Here is a 25374-nt window from a genome sequence, read left to right on the forward strand (position 1 = left end):
CAGGGTGTGGCCTTTTGCTTAAGAAAAATGAATGGAATTGTATAACTTTTGTTTGGCAGATTTTCTGGGTTTATTTGCATAACTGGAGCCAATACTGGAGGCAGTTATCGATAGTTTGCTCTCCTCTCCTACTTTTGGCCATCTTAAGGCATAAACTTTATAAGCAGGTTGAGACACAATTGACGACATTAATGATAGTCTGTCTTTCGGCATCATCACTATGATTTGGCTGGAAGGTGTTCTGCATGTGGCGACATGCTGCTCTTGACAAACCAGGAAAAAATTGAGCATATAAACGCTTATTTGCATTAAATTGGATTGTGTTGAGCAGGCAATAAAAGCAGGTTGGACTTTTTGGTCCAATTTGAAGGATAATTGCGTTGACTGGGTGGTGGCAGGATGGTGTGGCTGCCAAAATTTATTTAGTGTCATGCGTTGCGTTGTTATTTATCGTACCAAAGAGCGACTTCTGGTTGGTCAGGCTGATGATCACGATCAACATTTTGCACGGTTTTGTCTTCTTTCTATTTCTCTTATTATAGAAGAATCGAATGAGACAAATGTCTTAAATGAGTTGCAAACTTTTATTTCATGACCCTCTTTTATCAGCAACTACGTTTTTATCTCGGTCCATTAACTTTCCATGTTTTATGTTCACACTCCTTAGCATCTTCTATTAACTTCGTCTGTACACATTTTTTGCAAGTTTGCGGTCGTCTACGTAGTATTGGGTTAAATTGGTAGGGTGTTGTGGTTTCCTAACCCATAATATGTGGGACCCAACGCTTGCAAGTCAAGGTCGACCAGCAATAAATTAAAACTGGATCAAATTAAAATTGCTTACGAAACCCATTATCAGGTCTGCTCGAAATCTTAAAACTTACGATTGCGTAAAATTGGGTAGATTAATTTAATTCTGATTTGAAGTACATAACATGAGCAAGCAGGGTATCGAATATTAATTCAATGAAAAAAAGATGGACACAACTCGATTCTTGCTTTTTGTTACTTGAATGTGTAATGATTCTTCTCTTCTGTTCCTCTGTATGTATAAGTCACAGTCATGATGACCTATACGTTTGGACCAACCAAATTTCGTCTGCCGGATGTGGAAAGATCGCAAAAAGAACTCCAAGATTCGTCACTCTTTCAATTGTTTCCATTGTTGAAACCTACTCATCATCATATTGTTCAAGGGCAGGCACTAACCTTTGTGTTCCCTTCCATCCTCATTTAAATACACATTATTATGGCTTCAAGTTTCCTAAACTGTATCATAAACGAGAGTGCACCAATGAAACAAATATTCTTGTTTGCATTGGGTATGAGAGATATCTATCACAATACACCGATACAAAAATTGCACTGTTTGCAATAATTTGTAAGCATGTTACAGAAAGTGAAATAAAATACACACGTTTGACAAATTATTACATAGCGTAGGAAATTGGGTAATAAGGAATTCAACATTGCGATATGACAGATACTACTTATGTAATATATGTATCCCATGAGAATGCCTTCACCTTGATGTATAACTATATTTACTGACTACATTATACATATACATACATAAACTTGCTAAAAATAACCATTGTGTGAGGTACACACATTTTGCGTAGAAAATCGAGATCAAAAACATGCGAAATCTCTACTTTTAATTTCTTCTTATTTAGTTCTTTATCTCTGAGAGGAAGGATTGGCAATTTCACTTTTGTTATATCGTCCCAATATATTAATAGCAACACGTATACACAAATAGGTGCGCAGCATGCATAATTTACTTGTAGCTAAGTTTCTCTGTACCTTCCCATGTATTAAACAAACGTGGAAATTGAAGGTGTGATTTAAGTCAGGAACTGACCCATACTGATAATTTGATTTTTGGTTGGATAACGCATTAATTGTTTTGCAGACATTGAACTTTTGGCACTTAAATTGTTTATCTATTAATTACTCTGGGCGTAGGTAGTAAAATTAAAAAAGAAAGACGGCCTTACTTTTATCTCTGCTTTATTCATTGGTGTTAATGTGAGGATATTTTGCATAGCATCAACTTGTGTACTTCATAAATATATTGCAATTCGTAATATGAAATGATGAAATTCTATAATTTTTAAATAATAATTTGCTTCAATCTTTTGCAGTTGTTTGACATGAAAAAATTTACATCGAACGTAAGCCGGGAGCTTCGCAGAGCGTACCCAGATCGGAGAAAGTTGGAGATGGAATGTGTCACAGCAGTCGCATTTGTCAAACACGAGTCACAACTGTTGGACTGTCCCTGTTGGATAATGATCGTTAACCTCGTGGCCATGGACCTTTTGAAAGGTATGCAGGAGTGACATTCCAATTCCTAGCTAATAATACTTATGCGTTGTCAATTATTCACGTGCTTATCATATACATACTGTAGCTACATAAATGAATACATTTAGCAGATACGTATTTGACGCAATGTCACATATTTATAATGCAATTTACTCAGTAAATTTTGAATGTGTTTTCAAAATTGTAGCTCGAATCCCTCCAGTGAAGTCACCACAAGGGCAGAACGGCGATCGGGCGGTTGTGCCCAACGGCGTTCTTCTGCCAGCCCCAATTCCAGTGAGCGGAGGTCAGCAAGATATTCGCCAAAGACCCAAAATCCCACTCCCACGGGATGACGAAGACGATCCTTACACCTTGGTTGGCGGAAGTAAGAACGGAAGAGGTGATAACGTACCGCCCAAACTTCCTCCCAGAGACCTGAACATCCCAAAGGTATCCCCATACATGCGTAAATTTTTGTATTTGTTTGTGATTTTTCACACAATTAAACATCAAGATTTGATGATTCAACTCCAGCAAGGTTTGCTTTTCATGTGCCGTTCTTAGCAAAATAACCAATCCTCAGTCTTGTCATACCATAACGTGATTCCTTATTGCGTACTGAAAAGAACAATGGAGTACGTTACGCACAAAAACTGGAATAACTGTTTATATTTTGTTTACTTATGGGCTGGTATCTGCGAACCGTTTTAATTAAGATTCAATTAATACTGTAACAATTGAAATAGCCCAGGTTATGATTACAGATGAGTTAACGGGAGAATGGAGAAAAAATGTCGATTAGGGTTTCCGATACCGTAATTCAATTGTTACCGGGCTGATATACGTGAACTTGCCGAATTTCTACCAGCATAATCATTGTTTAGTAGTAGCAATAATAATAATGGAGTTTTTTGCTAATTTCACACACGACGGAGTGCGTACAAGTATCTGTATATTTAGAGTAACATTATGACATGAGGTACATGTGTGCGTCAAACATTTTTGACTTATTGATTGATTGACTTATTGTTTCAATTTTTATCTTCTTTGATGCGCAGCCGGACTATGATGAGTCAATGGAGGAGCCAAGGATTAAACCGTTCTTAAATTCTTCGCGTACCAATGCTAAGGACAAACCGCAAGGAAAGGACAGAAAATATGGTGAGTTGTACACATGCTTTTGATCTGATTTAAGAATTTTCATGTTTTTTCACGTTTTACTGAATTGGCTTCTTATATTGGCTATCAAATCAAAAATAAGTTTTTTACCGAAACCTTGAGCTTTTTTCTTGGGATGCTCTCAATTTATTTACAGTTTCTGAACTGCAGTGCAATTTCACTCCTCCCCCAGGTGGTGAAGATTTTTCGCCACAATATATGTTCACTCAGTTTATGACTTTCAAGTTGTAATTTATAACTTGTAAACGATTATTAATAGGGTGCATTGCATTTACCATTTTACAAATACGTATGGTAGGCAGGCCAAATAATTATTGGCAAGTGTATCAAGAAATCAACATCCCTTCATCACTCACAGCACGAGTTCATATGGACAATGCGGATTTTTTTATTTGCTCGTAATTAGCTTCTACTCTTCCGTGTCCCAATAATAGAATAACAGACAGATAGCGGGTTATTCACAGGCAGGGAGATATATTTAGATTCGACTTGTAAAGTGCAACAATGCATATTTTCACATGTATGTATTGTTAAATATACTGCGAATTCACATATATTTATCGAATGCAAATCTGGAGCAGGAAATACAGATAGATGATTTTTTTATGCAAATGGTAAATGTACACAGTCAGCTCCGCCTTTCGAAGACTAAAAGTAAAATGAAAAAGGCTGCAAACCAGGGGCCATTATTTATTGCTCTCTATTCTCGTCATGTTGCAGACGATCCTTATTATTGTGGACTCCGAGCCAGAATCCCAGCCTTCGTGCAGAAGGCCATGCCAGGGAGGAAGAAGGCGGAGGCGGAGAAACGTGAGCGAGAAGCGGCCGCCATGAGGAACGGTCACGTCATCATTGCCAACGGTGGCTACCCACCACATCCACACATGGTGGGTGTGCCACAGCGATTTGGCCCCCCTGGACCACCCATCCCCGGCCACCCCATGATGTGGCATGCCAAGAGCGTCGACTCTGGAATGGGTAAAATCTAGACTAGTTCTTCTGATTGACCACCTTTTCGTTACTGCTCCCTCCCAACTCTTATCCAACGTGTCAATCTGAACCCTCAAAACTGACATATTCTCTGCCCCTTGATAGAGTTGAGTATTCACATTCAGCTCAAAATTCAATCAGAATCAGCAAATATTATCTCTGCATGATTTGACCTTACATGGCGCATGCATCTTATTGTAGACGGACATTAGATTCCCTACACAGTATATTCATGACCCTAGACATACTGACAATATTGTGAATATTGTAGTGTTATTGTTCTGCCTTTATTCGAGGGTTCTGAATTGTTTGCATATAATTTTTCAGCCTCCATTCATTCCAACCCGTACGCAGACCCGCACTCCATACGCAAGGGTCACGGACTAATCACGGACAAATACTCGTGGAACAACAGCACTTTTGCAGAAAGTGGTAAGAACACTCAAACGAAATTCCATTTCATGTCCAAAAAGCACAAGAGCAACTCGAGATAGATGAAAAATACTACGTACTTACTTCAGGAGTCGATTTCAATGGAGTTATTTGCATTTTCATGCCTTATTTACATACCTATTGTGGGTTAATCATAATTGCTCTGTTGATGTAGCTTGTTGTGTTTGTTTTTGGTGTTTGGGTTCGGGTAGCACAGCACACTATTTTTTTTAAATATAACTACTGACCGAAAAAAGGATGAGGGAGTAAATGAGTGTAAATTATTATTAATTAATGTCCTCTACCTATTCACCCTCTGTTATGTATATTATTGTTACTCATGTGTGGGCACCTTTGATGTAAAAATCAGTTTAACGTTCAAATCGAACATTCAATTATTGTCTCTGTCACTGTCTGTGAAATTTCCTGAATCGTATTGCTTTTTCTCACGTAATCAACCATTCTTATTCTCGTATCCCCTCTACTCATGGCACACAGCAGACTTGTGTAAAAATGGATATGTATCTATACATGTACAGTTGGCTGGATTGCTCCATATCACAAAATTATTACACATTCTTATTTATTTAACAATCATAGTTCAAATCGTAATTGATCGATAATTCTGCTTGTCATGCGTCATTAAACCCAGTGATTGACTTGATATCTTATTAATATTTTCTCTCATAGTGTGCGTCACTTTACTTCCTCCTTCCACTTGATTCTATCTTTCCCATGATAACCTTAAGCATTAATACACATGTATCTAATACGTCATTGCTGGTGAAACTGATAGTCGTCGATAGAATATTTTTAGTATTATGTGCGTGCATGACTTGATTCCAAGTAAAATTAGCAATGCAACGAGTTCAAGATTGTCTTTTCAGATGTCTATCAAAAAACATGCAGGAGATAATGAGTCAATAACTGATTATTTTTAATTTTCTTTGAACCAGGAGAAAGCGAATGGGAAGACTACTGGCAAGATAATCATAAATAGAATTAGCATAAACCAATCTGCTAACTCCAACAGTGTCAATTCCAGGACTGAGGGTAGTGAGAAACTCATCTAGAAACTCCAATTTAAGAATTTTGTGAATTATTATTCTCGTAGTTTAGTTTATATATATTGTATTTGACACATTGTTGGTTTGTGTTTGAATTGTTTGGTTTATAAGTATCGAATATGTATGAAAACTTGGCAAATTTTCTCAACGTGGAGTTTGGAAGGACTTTTTAAATGAATTTGCCATATTATATTACGATATGAAACGAGCTTGACTGACTTATTGGAGCAATTGCCAATATTATGCTTTCTGCAGAAACATGCAAGTGTCCTGCTATCTTTTTCATGGTAGATTTCCTGCATTGCCAAACTAATTGAAAACTTATTAGCTCTTATTTGTGTAGATAACCTAAGTGATTTCATATGACTGAATTTTTAAGGCTTTCAAATTTATGTGCATGTGATGGTGTGTGTGTGAAGATAGAATCGCGACTTACATACATATTTAGTAGAATGATGAGAGTGATTCATAGAACTTTGCATGGCTGCTGAGACATACGGAAAAAGTGTTTAACACTATTTCTTTCCACTAATATTTTTCTAATGTTTGTAAGTATGTACATATTTATAACTTTTGTACTAAAATAATGCTTCTTTTTAATAATATTTAGCCATAATTGTAAGACGCATTTTATGCAAGCGATGGATGTCACTCTGCTTTTGCCTTGGTTCTACAGCTTTATAAACTTTATAACCCATTCAAGATGCAAGTAAACCAGTGGGTATAATAATATTGCATGAAAACGCAAATAAATTTTTCAAACGTGTGTGTGCATGATGTTTTTATTCTGTATGAAATGAGTCCCCAGAAGTAAAACGTATTTAATTTTCATATTTAAATGATGATTTTAACATTCTTTTGCTTTTGTGTGATTGTTGATAGAAACGGAATCTATTTACTCGCCAATTTATGGTCGATTGCCTATGAGAAATCCCAATACTTTTGCCCCACCGAGGGCTGTGGCATACGTGGGGGAGTGGGAGTAGCGATTTAGTGCATTTAAAATATACGGTACAACTGCTGCTAAAATTATTTCAATTAATTTACACGTCGGACACATGGCTTATAATAATTCCGGCAAAATGCGAACCTTTCCAAATTCCATCATTCCAATGTTTTTACTAATATTGTGGTTCACATCGTTATGTTTTTTTCATGAGGACTATTTATGAATGAATAGTCATTTTTGTATTCTTCTGTAAATTACTGTATCTTTCACTTCCTCCTAAATCAACAAAGCGAGGTCAACTGGTGTATTGTGAGGTAATATGAATAGCTAAATGTATGTAATAGTAGATTAAGGGTCATTTGTGTAATGAGAAATGCGTGCATATGTTGTTGAAATCATTTAATTATTAATTAGCCATATAAAACAGGCTAAGTATCAAGTAAATAATTAAGCGTCATATCAAAATTAATTAAAGCTAAAATATCAGGTAATTAGGTAATACTACATAATAAATTCACACGTATAAAATATGTAATGATATGTATGTGCATACACTCCAAGGGATGTGCATATGCATGTGTATCGTGTATGTATGTATAAAGTGTGGGTGAGACGAGAACCAAAATTGTGTATATACAGTATTTCAAAACGTTTATTGAATGACAGTGAATTTATGAACTGCTTGATTTGTGTAAGACTGTATATTTCGCCAATATCCGAATATGTAGTACCGAATGAAAATAGTTATGAAAATTATAGCAGCGATTTATGTATGTGTTCTAGGTACTTGAACAAAATTCAGCTAGCTGCATTTGTCGTGAAATTGAAATGTTCTATGAATGTCCCGTTATTTAAGGCTAATTTCTGGTTTTGTTATTGTAAGTTATAGCAGCTAAAATTTGGCGACTTTAATAACTCTACGATGATAAATGTATCAACTAATTTTTTTTGTAAGTGGGTAATAATGAAATAGAATGCTTATAATTTTTATGGATATTAAGACATTGTTATTAACAATGTAGTAATGTAAAAGTCCGTTAGCCGCTGTTGTACGTCCCTCGGATCTTAATCGTTTTGTATTGATTTCTAAATCTTTGTTACGAAGATTTTGATTGATCCCTAAGCTTGACTCTGATTTTTAAAACGAAGTTTTTATTTGTACTTATACCCAGCCGACGACATACAACATTAATTTTCAACCCATTTTACTGAGCAGACGGAACACGGTCACAACCGGGATTGTTTATTATTATTATGTATTAAGTAATGCAAATAGGCTACCTAACCTACATATTCTATTTTCAGCATAAAATTTTTTCTATCTCTACAAATTGTTGACTTATACAAGCATATTTGACCCATCTTGTTTTGCTAATTTTAATGAGCAGCCATAATAATTCTCTGTATCTTAAATTGCAATAAAAATTATTACAATGTGAAACTTGTGGAGGCAAAAGTCATAATTTATTGACGTGGCATAGAATATTCATACAATAGTCATTAATTCCAATTTGTACCTAATTCTAAAAACAAGTCGAACTAGAAACAATCAGGCTTATCGGCGAATAGCAAAGTTTAAACTTCTTGTTAGAACAAATAATGAATGGTCATCATACTTACGCAGAAGCAAACTGCATTCATATAATTTGATTTATATTTTTACAAATGATACGTTAATATTATGATAGAATAATTTAAGTATTGGAATTTTTTGCCTAAAATATAAAATAATTATTCTCCAATTTCTTGTTTAATTTTTGATAGCAACGCGTCACAAGTTTTCTTAGCATCTCCTAATAGCATGCTTGTGTTTGGTTTATAGAAAATAGGGTTGTCCTATTGAAATAAAAAAAGATCAGCAATTTGGACGCACAATTTGCATACGTGTACAAAATGTATGAAAACAAAATCTTACAACAGCTGCGTAACCGACTCCGAGAGACCTCTTCATTACTATTACATTTCCAGCGTTCCAAACTCTCAGAACAGGCATACCAGCAATAATTGAATTAGGATCGTCTTCCGCAGCGCTGTTGAGAAGTGCATGCATGAAAAAATATTTTTAATATAAGCTCAAACTTATCTAATATAAATTTTCCAATACTAATACATACCTATTAACTGTATCGTTTGCTCCGATAACTAAGACCAAGTCCGTCTCACGGAAATCCTCATTAATTTCATCCATTTCCAACACCATGTCGTATGGGACACCAGCTTCGGCTAGAAGAACGTTAAGTTGACCTATTTTGGGAAATTAAAACATTTTAGTTATTATTCTACTTTATTTTGATTATAATTTACAGATTTGTATTTTACTTACCCGGCATACGCCCTAACAATCAACGGGATGTCATAAAAATGTATTAGTTTTTTGGCAGGTCAACTAAATCATAATAATTGATAGATATGTAGAATTACCAGCTACTGGATGAATTCCGAACCTAACATTCTTTCCCTTTGCTTTCAGGATGGAAACCATTTCAGCAATAGGGTACTGTGCTTTTGCTACACACAGACCATAGCCTGGCGTTATAATAATATTCTTTGCGTTTTTGATTAAGTCCACGGATCCGTCAATGTCAATTTCTGTGTGAGTTCCAGTAATCTCCATAGGTTTTCCCCCTCCCGTTGAAGACGTTCCAAATCCTCCGAGAATTACGTTTGGCAATGAGCGGTTCATAGCTTTGCACATGATATACGACAGAATCGCTCCAGATGAACCGATAAGGGCACCAACCACCGTCATTAAATTATTGTTCAACATGAATCCTTCCGCACCTACACAAATTACATAGGTATATGTAATTTGTGACTATTTTTTTCCGCCTGGGACCCCTTTTGGACTTTATTCTTTACTTTGAATGAAACCTCGAACATCGTGTTCAGCATAATTGAATAATTGGGTTTAGACTAATTTTGGGTCTCAAAAAATTTTCATTTGGCGCAAATGGACGATAGTTAGTCAGTAAAGGGGGTTGACATTTCCCTGTTTTCTGAGATAACCACTGGACCGATATGGTCCAACTGAGGCTTAAAATGATCACAAATACTTCCTCTTGGGTGATCCGGGAGATGGTACTGATCCGTGACCTCGATGACCTTAATTTTGATCTTTTTTGTAATTTGTCGCAAATCACACAAAACTCGTATGCAATTCTGAGCACCAGCTTCAAACAATTATTTGATGCTAATTTCATCCACATATGACATGATTTTCTGTGACTAACTATCGTCCAGTTGTGCCAAATGAAAATTTTTTGAGATCCAAAATTTGTCTAAACCCACTAATTCAATTATGCTGAACACGATTTTCGAGGTTTCATTCAAATTAAAAAATAAAGTCCAAAAGTGGGTCCCAGGCGGAAAAAAATAACATATACGTTATGCTAACAATATCATGCAATTTTTATCATAAAATGTCCTTACACAAAGCCCATCCGGAGTAGGAATTTAAAACGGTGATAACTACGGGCATATCGGCGCCTCCAATAGCAGCAGTCAGAGTTATCTGTTACATAATTTAAATAAACCGTTAAACGCATGTAACGAAGGGGTGAAACCAAGAACTTAAATCCGTCGAAAACTTCTTAAAATTGACATGCCTGCCGTGTTTTCAACATTTGTATCAAGTTTAACATGTGGTTACCTTTCAATAACCTTTCATGACCTTTGAGGTCGAAACGGAGGTCACCCTCGAATTCGGGGTTAAATTTCAGTTCGAATTGACATATGTATCAGATTTAACGTTTGGTTACCTTTCAGTGACCTTTCGTGACCTTTGAGGTCAAAACGGAGGTCACCATTGATTTCTAGGTTAAATTTCAGTTCAAATTGACATATGTATCAGATTTGACGTTTCGCGACCTTTTGACCTTGACAGGTGTGATCTACAGTGCCCATCTTCGAACTTGACCTTTGTTTTTATATGAAGTATTTATGTTACAAATTTCAAGTCATTATGGCGAACCGTTCTTGAGTTATCGCGCGGACAGACAGACGGACGGACATATCAATCTTATAAAGGGGTTTCACCCCTTAATAAACCGTTGCAAACGAAAAATGTAGTAAAGGGGTGAAGCGACACGGTCACACGATCATAGCACGTCAAAACTATGTCGATTTTTGAAATCCCACCCAAAACTACGTCTAAAACGATCAAGGCAAAAAATTCGACATTTTCGACTTTGACGTCGTCTACGCGGTCACACGGTCATCGCACGTCGAAATGATGGCGATTTCTGAAATCCCCGTCCAAAAATACGTCTAAAACGGTGGAAACAAAAAATTCGACACCTTTGACCATTGGCGTCATCACCGTGGCGCCATGACCTTATGAGCTACAACGTCCATCTTCGAACTCATCTCGTCCCCAAAAATTAGAAACACATTGGCGAAAACCGGATGTCGAAATTCGAATCCGTTCTAAAGTTATCGTGGATACGGATAGACAGACAGATAGACAAGATCTTTCCATAAAGGGATTTCGCTTCGCTTCACCCCTTAATATGGAAAATTGTCACTAATGAGATAATATTTCTAGAAAAAAACTTACTCCCATAATTGTACTTAGACCGGCAGTAGTTCCAAGCATTCCCAATCCGGCTTCGAAAGAAGGATCCATGAAATAGTAACCCATTGCTCCAACGTTTCCAGCAAGAAGACCAGCATTTAAGGCGTGCCGACCAGGAAGAAGTAAGGGGGCGGAGCTAAGTATTCCTTGAAGCTTTCCGTATGCTACAAGAGAGCCACTAAATGTCACACCTAGATGCAAAATTAATAATTATTAGTGTACCAAAAATACATGCACGCATATTGGTTTATTTGGAATGGACTAAGATTGTCAAATGTGTACCTCCAATAAAAGTTCCCAAGAAAAGGGCAGTCTTGATCACATTTGCTGAGGGGTCAGTTGCAAAGTGCGGAAAATCGTGGATGAATGTAGCAAAGCAGGTAAGCTGGAGTATAAACATTTTTCATACGATGTTAGACAAACTTGATATAATTTTGATACTATATTTATAATATCCTCTCAATTACCACAGCTGCAGCTCCCACTAAACTATGAAAACCAGCAACCAACTGAGGCAAATCTGTTATTTCAATTTTCTTGGCAATGGTTGCTGAAACGTAATTTAATGCATATGTAATTGGACGAACGATAAATAATAGTTTCATATTAATAATTTTGAAGAAGTGTAGCATACTTCCTATAGCAGCTCCCCCCATTCCTACAGCGGCCATTTGGGCTATAAAAGAATAAAACCATCAGTTAATGATTCTTCGTGAACTTGCTACGAATATCCAAGCGATTTAGGCATTACTCAACACTTCAGTTGATGGAGATAGAATTCCTAAGGTCGAGGCAATGCCTCCGGTAACTCCGATCATCCCAAGGGTATTTCCAAGTCGTGAAGTTTTTTGAGAGCTCAATCCAGCCAAGGCACCAACACAACACAAAGAACTTCCAAGATACGCTGCAAATATAGATAAACAAACATCTTATGCGATTATCAATATCTAGACGGGTATGGGTTTTTGATATGCAACATTTAGTGCACTCACTAAATCACAACCGAAAACGGGCTAAAAACTTACCCATTTGGTGAATTTCTGGGAATCCTTGGGCTGCAGCCTACATATATCCGTATTAAGATTAGTTAAAACAATTTGAAAGTTGAAAAAATGTCGCAACAAAGCTAGCTACATAAATTAAAATTCTTACATAAATATAACCACCAACAAAAGTAGCTGCAGGTATTCCATACAAGTACATATGCTCTGGGGGATCCGTTGGACCTGTTTTGATCATCCATAAAATAAGATGGAATGACTGACTATTCATGACTACTAATGGTATTCATATAGAATTGTTGCAGAAAATTAAATAAGTAGGCGTGCTTACGTTTGAACATGTCCAACATCCTTTGAGTCACAATGAAACCACCAAAAATATTAATGAAGGAAATAAACGCTGCAGTAGCTGCTAAGGTCTCAATTGTATTAGTCGGATAATAACCACCGTTCATGCACAATAATCCACCTAAAATGTTTTTATGATTGAAAATAAATATGGATACTAAAAGTGATCCTCTTGCTCCAAATCTGAATTATTATTATCAATATTATTAAGTACCAACAGCAGTGATTCCAGAAATCGCATTTGTGACCGACATAAGTGGCGAATGAAGGGCAGGTTGAACTCCCCAAACTACATGGTATCCAACAATTCCAGAAAGAGCAAAAGTTGTGGTCATTGTGGTAAACGCGGTGTTGGGTGCAACAACGCCCAAGCCCACTAATCCAGAAAGTCCTCCGGTGTAAACTAATGAACTATTTAGCGTTTCTTGGAAATAATTTCGTGCGGGTGGTTCAGCTTTTTTGGCAACCTCAGCAGCTTTAGTAGCTTGAGCAGGAATTACTTTTGGGGGAGGTGGAGGCCATAATAATTTTCCGTTTTCCAGAAGAATGGAACCTCGGACAACCTCATCCTCCAAGTTGATGTAAAAGTGATCCTTACTATCTTTGTCTTCCATTGATAGAAGGAATTTGGAAATATTGTTGGCATATAAAGTGGAAGATTGCGTTGGGAGGCGACTTGGCAAATCGGTGAACCCAATATGCACCACATCCTACAAAAGTTGATTATGTAATTGATAAACAAATAGAGAGAAATAATGAGGAAATAGAATAAAAAGCACAATACCTCAAATGTATATACCTCCCCAGGTTTAGTCGTCTAATTTATAAATAGCAAATAAAAGTTTGTTAAAATTGTCATGAAATTGAGGCATATAAGTGTGTAAGTGTTTTCAATTGATTAACCTCAATATTTCCTCCCGCTTCGGCTGCTAAATCGACGACCACACTTCCAGGTCGCATAGACTATTAAATTTATTCAATTAATTTCATGTGCTTGTAATGTCGTTCGATATGACCTACCTTAATATGCTCCTTTAAAACAAGGACTGGAGCTTTCTTGCCTAATATACACCAGTTTCATATTAATTAGTTTGTTTAATAAAGTGAAGTTACACCAAACGTACCTGGGATTAGAGCTGTCGAAATGATGATATCGACCTAAACAAATAAAATATTTCAGTAAATATTGTAAAATCATTTCTTGCTCTGCTGTCTAATTTAAAGAAAACAACCGATTTAAAAATAGTACCTCTTTAGCTTGTTTGCCAAACAGTTCGCGTTCCGCGTTAAGAAAATCTTGAGACATTTCTTTGGCATAACCTAAAAAGAATAAAAAAAATATTATAACATAATTGTATGAGTAATGATATGCAATAATATGTAATTGTAAATATGAATAATGACGAGAAGGTGTACCTCCTGTGCCTTCCCCGGACTCGGCCATTGTGATGGTTAAAAATTCGGCACCCATAGACTCAACTTGTTCCTTGACCGGCGGTCTAGTGTCGAACGCACGTACCTACAAAATTATCATTTAGACTTCATGCCATGAGAAACCACATCAATCAGATTCCGAACGCACGTACGATAGCTCCCATATTGCGCGCCTGCATGGATAAACAAGAAGGAAATTATAGTTACCATATAATAGTTATAACAATATTATTGGCTTAGTACTTGTCCACAATAAGCGACAATAATAAGCGACTTACTTGTCCACAAGCAGCTAAACCGGCAACACCACCACCGATAACAAGGATCTTCGCAGGTGGGACTTTTCCGGCTGCAGTAATTTGGCCTGGAAATCATAATATTTACAAATATGTGAAATCAACTAGTACTATTATTCTAGCCAATATTTTACCTGTAAAGAATCGACCAAAATGGTTGGAAGCTTCAATAACAGCCCTTAAAACAAATAACAAAACAGTTATACAATAACTTATGGGCTCACTAGCAAAGACAACTCACCGATATCCTGCAATATTGGCCATGGAACTAAGGGTAATAACAGAAATATATATATGAAATATATATATTTATATGTGTAAATATATAAGAACTAATGTATTTACCTAAGAGCATCGAAAACTTGTGCCCGACTTATCCTCGGAATGCAATCCATTCCTAATCATCAGAAAACAATTTTTTAAATTAGACTACACACTCAATTTACTTAATAATTTATACTCTCAATATTATAAATAGAACCATATACCGAAGACTGTCATATTTTTTGCTGCCAACTGTTCCAACAACTCTTTATTTTGGGCCGGATACGCAAAGGAAATGAGAGTGGAATTATTTTTGAACTGAGCAACTTCATCCTTAAGTGGTTGTCTAATTTTTAATATAATATCTGCAAGAATGATGTTATCTTATTAATAGCATATTAATTCCTATATACTTTCATTCAATTTTATGCATTCTCATTATGTTTTTTTGTAGCTTGACCATACCCGACTCAAAAACTGACTTTTTGTCAGATATTACTGCACCACTTGCGGCGTAATCGGCGTCACGGAATTTGGCTTCAATTCCAGCTCCCTTTTCCACCTTCACTTGGAATCCTTTCTTGGTCAGTAGTGCTGTGACGACTGGTGTCAGCGAGACCCTGAAATTAAACAAGGTCACATTGCAGCATAAGTATTTACAAGCTCATTCATGGTTTTTGGAACAATGTTTTACCTTTTCTCATTTGGCCAAATTTCTTTGGGGATACCGATAGTGATGTTTTTGTAGGGAGTTCCCTTGGCGGCTGTTTTTGCAGGGGCCGCAGCTGCTTTGACCTGCTTGGATGCAGCTTGCGCCGCCTTCCTCGCCGCGCTCCATGTCCGCAGAGGTCTCCGTGCCAAAAACAGAAGGGACCTGTCGTCAAACAGTTTGAGGGTCATCATTTTGGATACCGCCTCCTTCTGGCACCAATGATATACCACTATAACAATCAATCATTAGGAGATTAGTTAGGTAATGCACGATCAATATCCATCAGATTTACTTAAAAACAATTTATTTCAGACAAATTGACCGGAAAGAAATCTCACTTTCCATCATTCATATTCCATCTATCATTTAAGAAAAAATACAAAATCAAGTATATCTCCAAACTAATCCACCTGTTTCATATAGAGACCAGATGTCACGTAACCAAATTTTACTGGATTAAAACTATTAATAATCTAAATCCAAGGCTAAAATGAACAACAATTTATCTTGATAATTCAATACATAAAGGAAAGTGTCACAACAAATCATTGTGCTCAATCAGCGCAAATGTTTTAATCAACTCCTCAGCTTAATCGTTATAATAAGTAAATCAAACCTGGCTTACATACAAGATGATGCCGGTTTTGTCACCTCACAATATGCCAACTTGTAGTTGGTGGTTCTTGTCCCAATCTCTGTTTTCAGTTGACTGTTTGGTAAAGAAGAGATAAAAAATAAAAATCGGAGCTCGGCTGTCTGATGATGTTGTCCAACCACAGGCTCCAACTGAGCAATGTTAAAAAGTGTGGAGCCCAGTTAAAGCGAGAGAGAGAGAGACGACTTGAGAATTTGGATGGTTGGTAATTATAACAATAGAAAAGGGTTGAGAAATCGGCTTCCTCTGCACAACCCCTGAAAGCCTGAAACCCTCCGTGTCATTTCAAGAATAGGGTTCACCTGGTTAAACAATGTTCATGAACACATGAGAGGAAGAGATTACTTTTTTCACTTGTCATACATGATTATAATGACTCTGCGTCAATAAACGATAAATATTCCACAAGTTTTCCAAAATTTTATGAATTAATGTACTCCGACAGTAAACATATCTGTCAAATGCTTTCTATCTCATCTTCTTAAATACTTGAGTCAACAAGTGATGTCATATATAATGTTTATTTTTTGACCTATTGCCATTCATTTGAAGCCTGTTTTTCGTTGTAATCATCAAAGTGATATTTTTGAGGAAGCAAAATAGAGCTTCAGTTAGGTTAGAGTTGAGTATCTCGCTTGACTCAATTATGATATTATGTTATATAAGTATGCGCAATGCAGTTTATCAATGCAGTTCAAGATTTTAAATACTTTGTGAAAAATCACACATCACAATTACAATGTGAGCGGTGTGAATTAATTACATTATCATAAACCTCGTGGTTTTCAAGTTTGCAGTGAGTGAGTTCAACTGAATAATTGGCAATGCATAATGTATTAAAAACATCTATTGCAGCATTTGCCTGGATAAATCGATAAAGCATACTTAGTTAGTCTGCATAGTAATGAGTGAATTGTGAAGAGAAGACTACGAATCAATTAGCTGAGCACAAGTTTGGACGCTTCAACACGTTTCAAAAGCTAATCATTATATTATAACGACCGAAAAGTTGGTGGTCTGGCTGGTGTCGTGGAAGTGAAAACGTGGAACCTCGCGAGGCCATGTGGCAGGTAAATTAAATTGTTGGTGAATTATCATTGTGTTCCCATTTGTTCGGCGTGTAATGTTTATTTATCTCTATTCACTTATTACCCAACTATCTATTCCAATATGCCATAGGTATATTATTTACTCGTAGTAGATGGAATTTAATTTATGAATGCGCCGTGCTCCAGTTCCAGTGTTCATGCAAAACTGCTTCATTTTTTATTAATAAACCAAAGCCTAGTCCACTTGACATTGAAAATCTCCTTGAGGTGTCAAATCTCTACCAATATGTGTATGGCTAATAATAAATGGCTAATGGAGTTTGCATGCAATTCCTGAGCTCTGAAGATGAAAAGACGCAACTGATTGCTTCCGTTGCTAGGATTTGCGGACCTAAATATTTTCAAACTTTTTTTTGCATGTGCGAGGTAGAGAAAGACGTAATACGAATATATGTACGATGAATGATATGGTCACCGAGTTAGAAGAAGGCCGTCCTCATAGCTATATGTATGTGTGTTTACCTTCTATGTAGCATATCAGTTTAATATTAGTTCATCTTTTAATTTTTCATTTTTTTGGCTCGGAGTCACTAAATATCCTCTATTGACGCATTTCACTTGACGGGGGTAAGAACTCGGCACAAGAAACATAATATTATTAACTGCTCCAGTTAGATTTTTTCCAAACCACGTAGCTTGCAGTGTGATGAGAAGAATTATTTGCAAAATTTGTTTGACGCAGTTCCAACTGGGCAAAATAATAACACTATTTTGGAACAGTTGACATTTTCAAAACTCATAACCAACAAGGGAACCCTAAGTACTGTCACATCTCGATTTCCTTTCGGATGGTCTTAATTGATAGATAATTTAGTGTAACTAAAACTTTGTCGTGGCACATACGGTGCAAAATCACGTTTTTGTGAAATATTTGGCGAAAGCTGCACCAAAACGTGCAATTTTTCCAATGCTTTTAACATAGATGCTGAGTCTTCGGAATAATGAAATGAAGCTCATAAATTCCCTGTCCAGATTTTCATGCTGATCACAAATATGTAACCAAATCATACAAGCATTGACCAATTTTTTTAAATTGCGAAATTCGGCAAAATTTTCTAAATTTAAATTTCGCCGTTTTTTGAAATTTTAATAAAATTTAAGCGTTAAACTTCTTTTATTTAAGCATTGAAAAGAAGTTTAACGCTTAAATTTTATTAAAATTTCAAAAAACGGCGAAATTTAAATTTAGAAAATTTTGCCGAATTTCGCAATTTAAAAAAATTGGTCAATGCTTGTATGATTTGGTTACATATTTGTGATCAGCATGAAAATCTGGACAGGGAATTTATGAGCTTCATTTCATTATTCCGAAGACTCAGCATCTATGTTAAAAGCATTGGAAAAATTGCACGTTTTGGTGCAGCTTTCGCCAAATATTTCACAAAAACGTGATTTTGCACCGTATGTGCCACGACAAAGTTTTAGTTACACTAAATTATCTATCAATTAAGACCATCCGAAAGGAAATCGAGATGTGACAGTACTTAGGGTTCCCTTGTAAGAAACTACACTAGTTTCTTTCTGTCTTTTCGGTTGTTCGAATTATGCGGTTATGTAATTTAACCTGTGACTAAGAAGTAATAAGAATGAGAACACAACTGGTTGGTTCTATTTTTAAAAATGGTTAAGGTCCAACCAGGTGTCATATTAATATGTACAGCCATTAAGAAATATGCAATCTCATAACATGTTCTGATTTTATCCCATCTCGGAAAGTCGGAAGGAGTTTCTGTGAGAAGGGTTGACGGATGACCGATCTGTTATTTTTGTGATGCAGCATTGGGCATCGCATATCAGTCAGTCACACAACTTCAGCTAAAGTTCCATTCACATATATTTGCTTTGGTTTTTTTGGAGGTGTCAAATTATTTAGCTCGTCTGTCGTTTAAGATAAGATGGAATTCATGTAGTGCAAAAGAGTTTACATAGCATATAATAAAGAGTCCATTTTATCAATCACCGAACTTTTCTCATGGAAGGATTCATGCGAATTACTAAATATGTGATGATTCATTATATAAACTATGAAGCAGCATAAACTGAAACAACTATTGCAAAGTATTCAAGCACGCAGGAATACATAATTAGAATCGACGCATTGTTGCCACTTTTGCTTTTGAGACAAGGACAGTTTTTCACAAGCATGCACTGAAACCTTGTTGAGTTGGATATAACAAAATCTGATGGAACTATATAGTTGTCTAATAACAGTACAGGGCTTTAATAAGGTCCTAAAAACTTGTTCAACGGACATTCTTTTGAGTGCGTTGAGTTGGGATAAAAAGCTTTAATGTGAAGGTTAGAAATGGTCATGGTCGGTCGTTCATGCTTTTGGTTGGGGTCCACTAACAAGTCGGTCGGTGTATTGACACTTGTATATTTTTTGCTCTATAATACAACTCAACTGTGTGAGAAGAACGACTATTTAAGTGGATAGCACCGGATAAAACCTAGCCTGCTGTCCACAATGCATTCACAATAAAACCCGACTTCTGTGTTTTTCTTCATGTTCATGAGATCACTGAATGCATAATATTATACTGCAATACAATTACTATATCAGTATGAATTATATACCTAATATCATCATCAGACGATGGCATATGTATGTATATCTGTATTTAGTATGTGTACTACTCCTCCAGTTCAATCTTTTTGTCTGCTAACTATTTTAAGTGGTTAGCATGTCGGTTAGTAAATGCAATTTAATTTGTTCCTATTTACATATCTATTCACAACACAATGACAGGTCGCTTATCAATCACTTGTTTAATTTGAAGTGGATTAATGCAGTATCAGACGCCTCCAACAAACCCATTTTCATCCCAAGTTTTGTTGTTTGCTAATCTCGCCGGCATACCGATGGACTTATTACTTACTATTCATGAATTCCATGTAAAATACATTGCTAGAGACGAAAATGCTTTAATTATTTTTTGTTTTTAATAGCCCAATATAAGTAAATTCTTGCCTCTAGTCGAGAAATTTATCGATTCTAAAGCATTTAAGGGATTCTTAGAAGGACAGATAACAATAACAGGTACCATGCGCCACAGGCAGTCTGGAGCTTTCTCCTTGAGAATGTGGGTTCATATTTTATTTTGTGAATGGCATAAGGGCCCCAAGTAAGGTAAAGGATTATAATAAGGAGTCTGTCTGTGGTGCGTTCACCTTTGTTGGAGTCTCCTTGCTATGCAGTCGCGCACCTTAAATTACAAAGTTTAAAGGGTTTAAGGTTTCATATTTTTTAATCTAGGGTTTCGAAGAACGAAGGGCACGAAACTTTGCGAGGTAGCCGTTCGCTGCAGAAGCATCTCCATTATTGGACCATCTACCTTCTTGTTAATTAACATTATCGACAAGCGCTGCTGAACAGTGCAGAACGACTGGCTCGAACTCGCATGCCATGCTAACGAATGAAGCTGTGAACGTGACACAAGTTTTAGTGCTCAGCCAGAGTCTCCATATAATAAGTAACAAGGTTTAGTTGTTGGATAAAAAAGACCCGGTTAACACATCACGTCCAGCAGCTGCAGACACACTTTCCTCTCCTTAAATCCCTGTTCCTCGCCGATTTCTTATTTCTCGCCCATCAAATTGTGTAATTTTCAGTTTCACACGCACAGCTAAACCAAAAAGTTGAGACGAGGTGAATTTTTAATTAGCGTTGAACGTGCAATATGGCATCTACTACACCAATGAAAGGACTTTTGCGTGCAGTTTTGGGTCGATCTTGTAAGTTTAATAATAATTGAATTATACAAATCAATTATGTAACATAATTTGGGTTGCACTGCGAGTGACAGTCGTTGACGGCTCTGAAATTGCTGCAGGTGTCAAGAAGAAAGAAAATGTACAACTTTCATGTTTGGGTATTCTTTTTAGATTCGACTCAAAAGCGGATTCAAGTGTCAAGACCCGTCGTGGAGATGGATGGGGACGAAATGACAAGAATTATCTGGGAGAAAATTAAGGAAAAACTAATTTTCCCATATGTAAAAGTTGAGTGTCTTTACTACGATTTGGGGCTGCCTTACCGGGATCAAACAGACGATCAAGTTACTTTTGATGCCGCTCATGCAATTTTAAAGCATAATGTTGGAATCAAGGTAATTTGAAAGAAATTGCATTTTAAACAGACTAATTAATCACAAAATCTTTATAAACCTTTGTATTCCTTGTTAGTGTGCGACAATAACGCCTGACGAGGCTCGTGTGACAGGTATGAATTAAATATCCATGCATAACATGAATAATACAATTGTATATGAGGTGAATTGTAGCATGCAAAAATTGGTTTACATTTCATTTTTCAATTGCAGAATTCAAATTGAAGAAGATGTGGCCATCTCCAAATGGCACGTTGAGAAATATTCTAGGGGGTACTGTATTTAGAGAACCAATTTTGTGTCAAAACATCCCGAGACTTGTGCCAGGATGGGTACAGCCAATTATTATTGGACGCCATGCTTTTGGTGATCAATACAAAGCTACGGACACTGTCGTGAAACCCAATTCAAAGGTGGAACTTGTGATTACCCCCAAGGCTGGTGGTCAACCAGAACGATTCGAAGTGTTCACTTTCAATGAGAGTGGTGGAGTCACTCTGGCAATGTAAATTTTTGACCTCGCTTTTTTTAGTTGAAACTATCTCACGTATTTCTAATGACTTACATTATGACATTTCAGGTACAATACGGACGAAAGTATTTCTAGCTTTGCTCATTCCAGCTTCCAGGTATAATAATGTAACCTTAACCAATCATAATATTTATAATTAAATTACACAAATTCTGTTGCGCATATCCTATTGTTATACTACTTAATTTATTATTTCAGACTGCGCTCTTAAAAAAGTGGCCACTTTACATGTCAACTAAAAAGTAAGTAGCATAAAGTTATTCCCCTTGATCGCATAGTCCAAATGTTAATTTGTCACTATCACTTTGTTTTTAGCACTATTCTAAAACGTTACGATGGCCGGTTCTTGGTAATTTTTCAAGAAATCTACGAGAAAGAGTACAAAGCAAAATTCGAAGCCTTGGGGATTTGGTATGAACACCGACTAATAGATGATATGGTCGCTCAAGCGTTAAAGTCGAGGTATGTTATAAGTATTATCAAAAATAGTAAATTACTTATTGTATATCATAGGTGTGCTAATAGCTAAAAGTATTTTTTGACCTTGTAGTGGAGGATTTATTTGGGCATGCAAAAACTGTAAGATACCGTAACGTATTTGTAAAAATATTTGCCTGTTTAGTCCGAACCAGATTGTGATTTTATTTTTCCTACCATTCGATTTACAGAGTAAACTTTATTTAGAATTCTAATTCTGAACACACCTTCGAATTGAAGCTCTACATAAGTTTAAATTTTTTTTGGCATTTACGGCTTCATAAGCCCTGGTTCGGACTAAAAAGTATATTTTATAGTTGTATTTACGATAAATATATATTATAACATTACATAGATGATGGAGACGTACAGTCGGACATTATTGCCCAAGGATATGGGTCACTTGGACTTATGACTTCAGTTTTGGGTAATGGTATAGCAAGCGAGCGCCCTGTTTTACATGAGAGAAAATTTGCGATATCTCTTCCTGTATTTCTTTGTATGTATAAAACTTGGCACAATGAAATACTAACATATTCAAAATACATGACAATATATTCCAAGCTCAGAAATCTCCAAGAAGCTGGCATTGGCACCTAGTGGAATTCATAATGGCAATTTTTGGGAGAATGTCGCCGTCATCGCTAGCTGTGCTCATGTAAAATAGGGGTGACCCTCTATGTATTTTTGCCAAATGTATTCTATACGACTCTATTTGTGTAGTTTGCCCGGATGGAAAAACAATTGAGAGTGAGGCTGCGCATGGTACTGTTACCAGACATTATCGGTATGTGCTATCGGTAATATTACTACAAAATATTACACATATACATATAACTTGGGTTAACAATATTACAGCATGCATCAAAAGGGTGAACAAACATCCACAAATCCTATCGCTTCTATCTTTGCTTGGACAAGGGGTCTAGCGCATAGAGCTGAACTGGACAAAAACCCGGAATTGAAAAAGTATAATAAACACATTTTATTTATATGTAGTAATTTATGTGAGTAATCACAGTTCTAGAGACTCGTTATAAAAATCATTATTGCGTTTATATAACAGGTTTAGCCAACAGCTGGAGAAAGCATGTGTAGACTGTGTGGAGTCAGGAAAAATGACGAAGGACTTGGCCGGATGCATTCATGGCTTAAAGAATGTAAAGCCAGGCATGTTTTTAAACACCATGGATTTTATGGATGCCCTTGCAGAACAACTTGAAAAAAATTTAGGACTTAAATAATATATCAGAGATTAGGAAAGGCCAAATTGCTAATTTTGTGCATCTATTTTTTCATTGCGGTGTAAAGTACTTTGAAATTGAAGGAAATTTATAATCTTTTAGGTTAGTTTCTTTCGGTTTCATTGAATCGTTATGGATGATAATTTGACTTTCCAATTATTGTAAACTGTTAACTATTTATTATTGTTATCACTTGTTATGTTCATGCTTGACTTATAATTAACATACTAAAATTATGCCCTTTCTTCTTGTGGTGCAAATTGGAATGAAAAATGCGTATTTTTATTTATATGATGGGGAAATTACAAAACCCTAGTTCAATTAGTATACAAGTAACTTATTGTCATTAGTTAGAACTAACCTTAATAATAACAAAAAATAGTGACTGTTCTTCCGGTTGTCTGTTGGACACCTCTTAAATAAATAGATGAAACTCAAAATCGGTTATTCTATAATAAATGAAATACTTTATATGATCGTTTGTTGTTTTATTTATTCGAATTTAATTGATGCAGTTTTAATATTAAAAAGGTTCGAATGAAGGAATCTACACATGTAAAATATAACTAATTTAGTTTCATTATTACCCAAAAATTCCATTACAAAAATACTGGGCCATTCCCACACAGTCTACAAACGGATAGAGAAATGCCAATCCTGTCTGAAGAGTAAAAGCTCAGATTAGCTTGGATTGCATAACGCTGCACATCTTTATGAAACAAGACTTTGAAAATGAACTCTCTCAAGTCGAGTTACAAGTGCTATTTCTTAACTGCAGGATTAGGCATCACTTTACTCGTGTAAATAGAGATGCATTCTTTTTATTGTTTAGAGAATGCATCACAGCTTCCATTCGTCAGTGAGTCAAATAGTTGTTCATCCCAACATGAACCACTGTGTATTAGTTAGAGTATTCGCCTTGTGAAAAGGACGGGAAGATGAGACGGGGAGGTTATTGCTTGGTCAAGTAACTCTTCGAAGATTCGGGTTCGCGACTCTTGTTTTGGTTCAGTGTACGACTTAGCAGTCAATTGCTAGAGAATAGCATTATAAACCAACGCCGGTTCATGCAAGTTCATAGGTAAATATGTGAGTTTGGTTAGATCACAAATAGTTGTCGGTAGAATTTAAATGCCTCCAATGTTCTCTACGGAAGGGTTAATCCAAGTTTAAATCAGCTTAGAATTGAGACACCATTGGCAATTTGAAATCATTTGCATGCAAATCGATCAAGAGTTAACTTTTCTCTTATTCTACGACTTTACACCGCGTGGCCACTCCCGGATGTTTTTTTCTAAACTACAATGAAAATTACAAGTATTTTTTTTTAAGTTTTATTCCAAAGAAAATTATCCTGCCAAGGAAAAATTCCTGGAAATGTTTCATCCAGATACGCATGCAAACATTGCTTGCATGAACGTCAGGCTTTTTTCTGAAATTATTTTCAAGAGTATGACGTATGTAGATGACTGAGTATACAATAATCAAGTCACGATTATTGAAGAGGATCATTATATATTTATTTGTATTGCAATAATTTCAATACAATGGGGGCTCACGGCGATGAAGACAAATTGCATAACTAAATCTGATAGCTTGTGAGGACTGTGAGGAGTATTAAATGCATAATATGCACATCTTGGAAATCCAACAATGGATGCTGATTGGATTAAATTTTATTATGCTTTAA

At 36.1% G+C, this 25374-nt stretch overlaps 3 protein-coding genes across 11 annotated transcripts in view; 2 read left to right on the forward strand and 1 right to left on the reverse strand.

Annotated features, from left to right (window-relative positions):
* LOC110847527 overlaps positions 1–8371 on the forward strand; it is an 88270-nt gene extending 79899 nt beyond the window's left edge. For 4 of the 6 annotated variants that reach the window (XM_022094477.2, XM_022094479.2, XM_035850003.1 and 1 more), the window contains exons 9-14: positions 2148–2331; positions 2519–2763; positions 3372–3474; positions 4213–4470; positions 4810–4914; positions 6864–8371. In XM_022094477.2, coding sequence (XP_021950169.1) covers positions 2148–2331; positions 2519–2763; positions 3372–3474; positions 4213–4470; positions 4810–4914; positions 6864–6967 — 999 coding nt within the window. In that variant the 3' untranslated portion in view covers positions 6968–8371. Of the gene's footprint in view, positions 1–2147; positions 2332–2518; positions 2764–3371; positions 3475–4212; positions 4471–4809; positions 4915–5870 lie in introns of all 6 variants that reach the window. The other 2 variants (XR_004834435.1, XM_035850004.1) reach the window with 2 other exon arrangements.
* A 4-nt stretch (positions 8372–8375) lies between these two features.
* On the reverse strand, positions 8376–16374 carry LOC110847526 (NAD(P) transhydrogenase, mitochondrial). Of its 4 annotated transcripts, none has more exons than XM_022094475.2 (30): positions 16188–16374; positions 15541–15787; positions 15312–15466; positions 15071–15211; positions 14928–14979; positions 14824–14850; positions 14717–14760; positions 14565–14650; positions 14439–14459; positions 14269–14371; positions 14102–14172; positions 13977–14010; positions 13873–13913; positions 13756–13815; positions 13637–13669; positions 13067–13562; positions 12836–12973; positions 12656–12729; positions 12529–12565; positions 12255–12407; positions 12138–12179; positions 11971–12053; positions 11786–11888; positions 11486–11694; positions 10360–10441; positions 9352–9711; positions 9254–9265; positions 9045–9174; positions 8846–8960; positions 8376–8766 (listed from the first exon to the last, which is right to left on the reverse strand). In XM_022094475.2, exons 2-30 carry the CDS (start codon positions 15747–15749, stop codon positions 8662–8664), a joined length of 3216 nt encoding a protein of 1071 aa, XP_021950167.1. In that variant the 5' UTR covers positions 15750–15787; positions 16188–16374; the 3' UTR covers positions 8376–8661. The 4 variants fall into 4 exon arrangements, with proteins under 4 accessions (XP_021950167.1, XP_021950166.1, XP_035705895.1 ...); XM_022094474.2 differs by having other exon boundaries at positions 16184–16367; XM_035850002.1 differs by having other exon boundaries at positions 16175–16367.
* A 725-nt stretch (positions 16375–17099) lies between these two features.
* On the forward strand, positions 17100–24160 carry LOC110846022 (isocitrate dehydrogenase [NADP]). Its single transcript, XM_022092622.2, has 13 exons — positions 17100–17283; positions 20579–21057; positions 21208–21431; positions 21508–21544; positions 21645–21936; positions 22012–22060; positions 22162–22205; positions 22279–22425; positions 22514–22542; positions 22796–22867; positions 23164–23227; positions 23299–23409; positions 23507–24160. The coding sequence occupies exons 2-13, from the start codon at positions 21003–21005 to the stop codon at positions 23682–23684; spliced, it is 1302 nt and encodes a 433-aa protein (XP_021948314.1). The 5' UTR covers positions 17100–17283; positions 20579–21002; the 3' UTR covers positions 23685–24160.
* Positions 24161–25374: the final 1214 nt, after the last annotated feature.

Source organism: Folsomia candida, unplaced genomic scaffold (assembly GCF_002217175.1).
Source record: "Folsomia candida strain VU population unplaced genomic scaffold, ASM221717v1 Fcan01_Sc003, whole genome shotgun sequence".
Classification (NCBI taxonomy): Eukaryota; Metazoa; Arthropoda; class Collembola; order Entomobryomorpha; family Isotomidae; genus Folsomia; species Folsomia candida.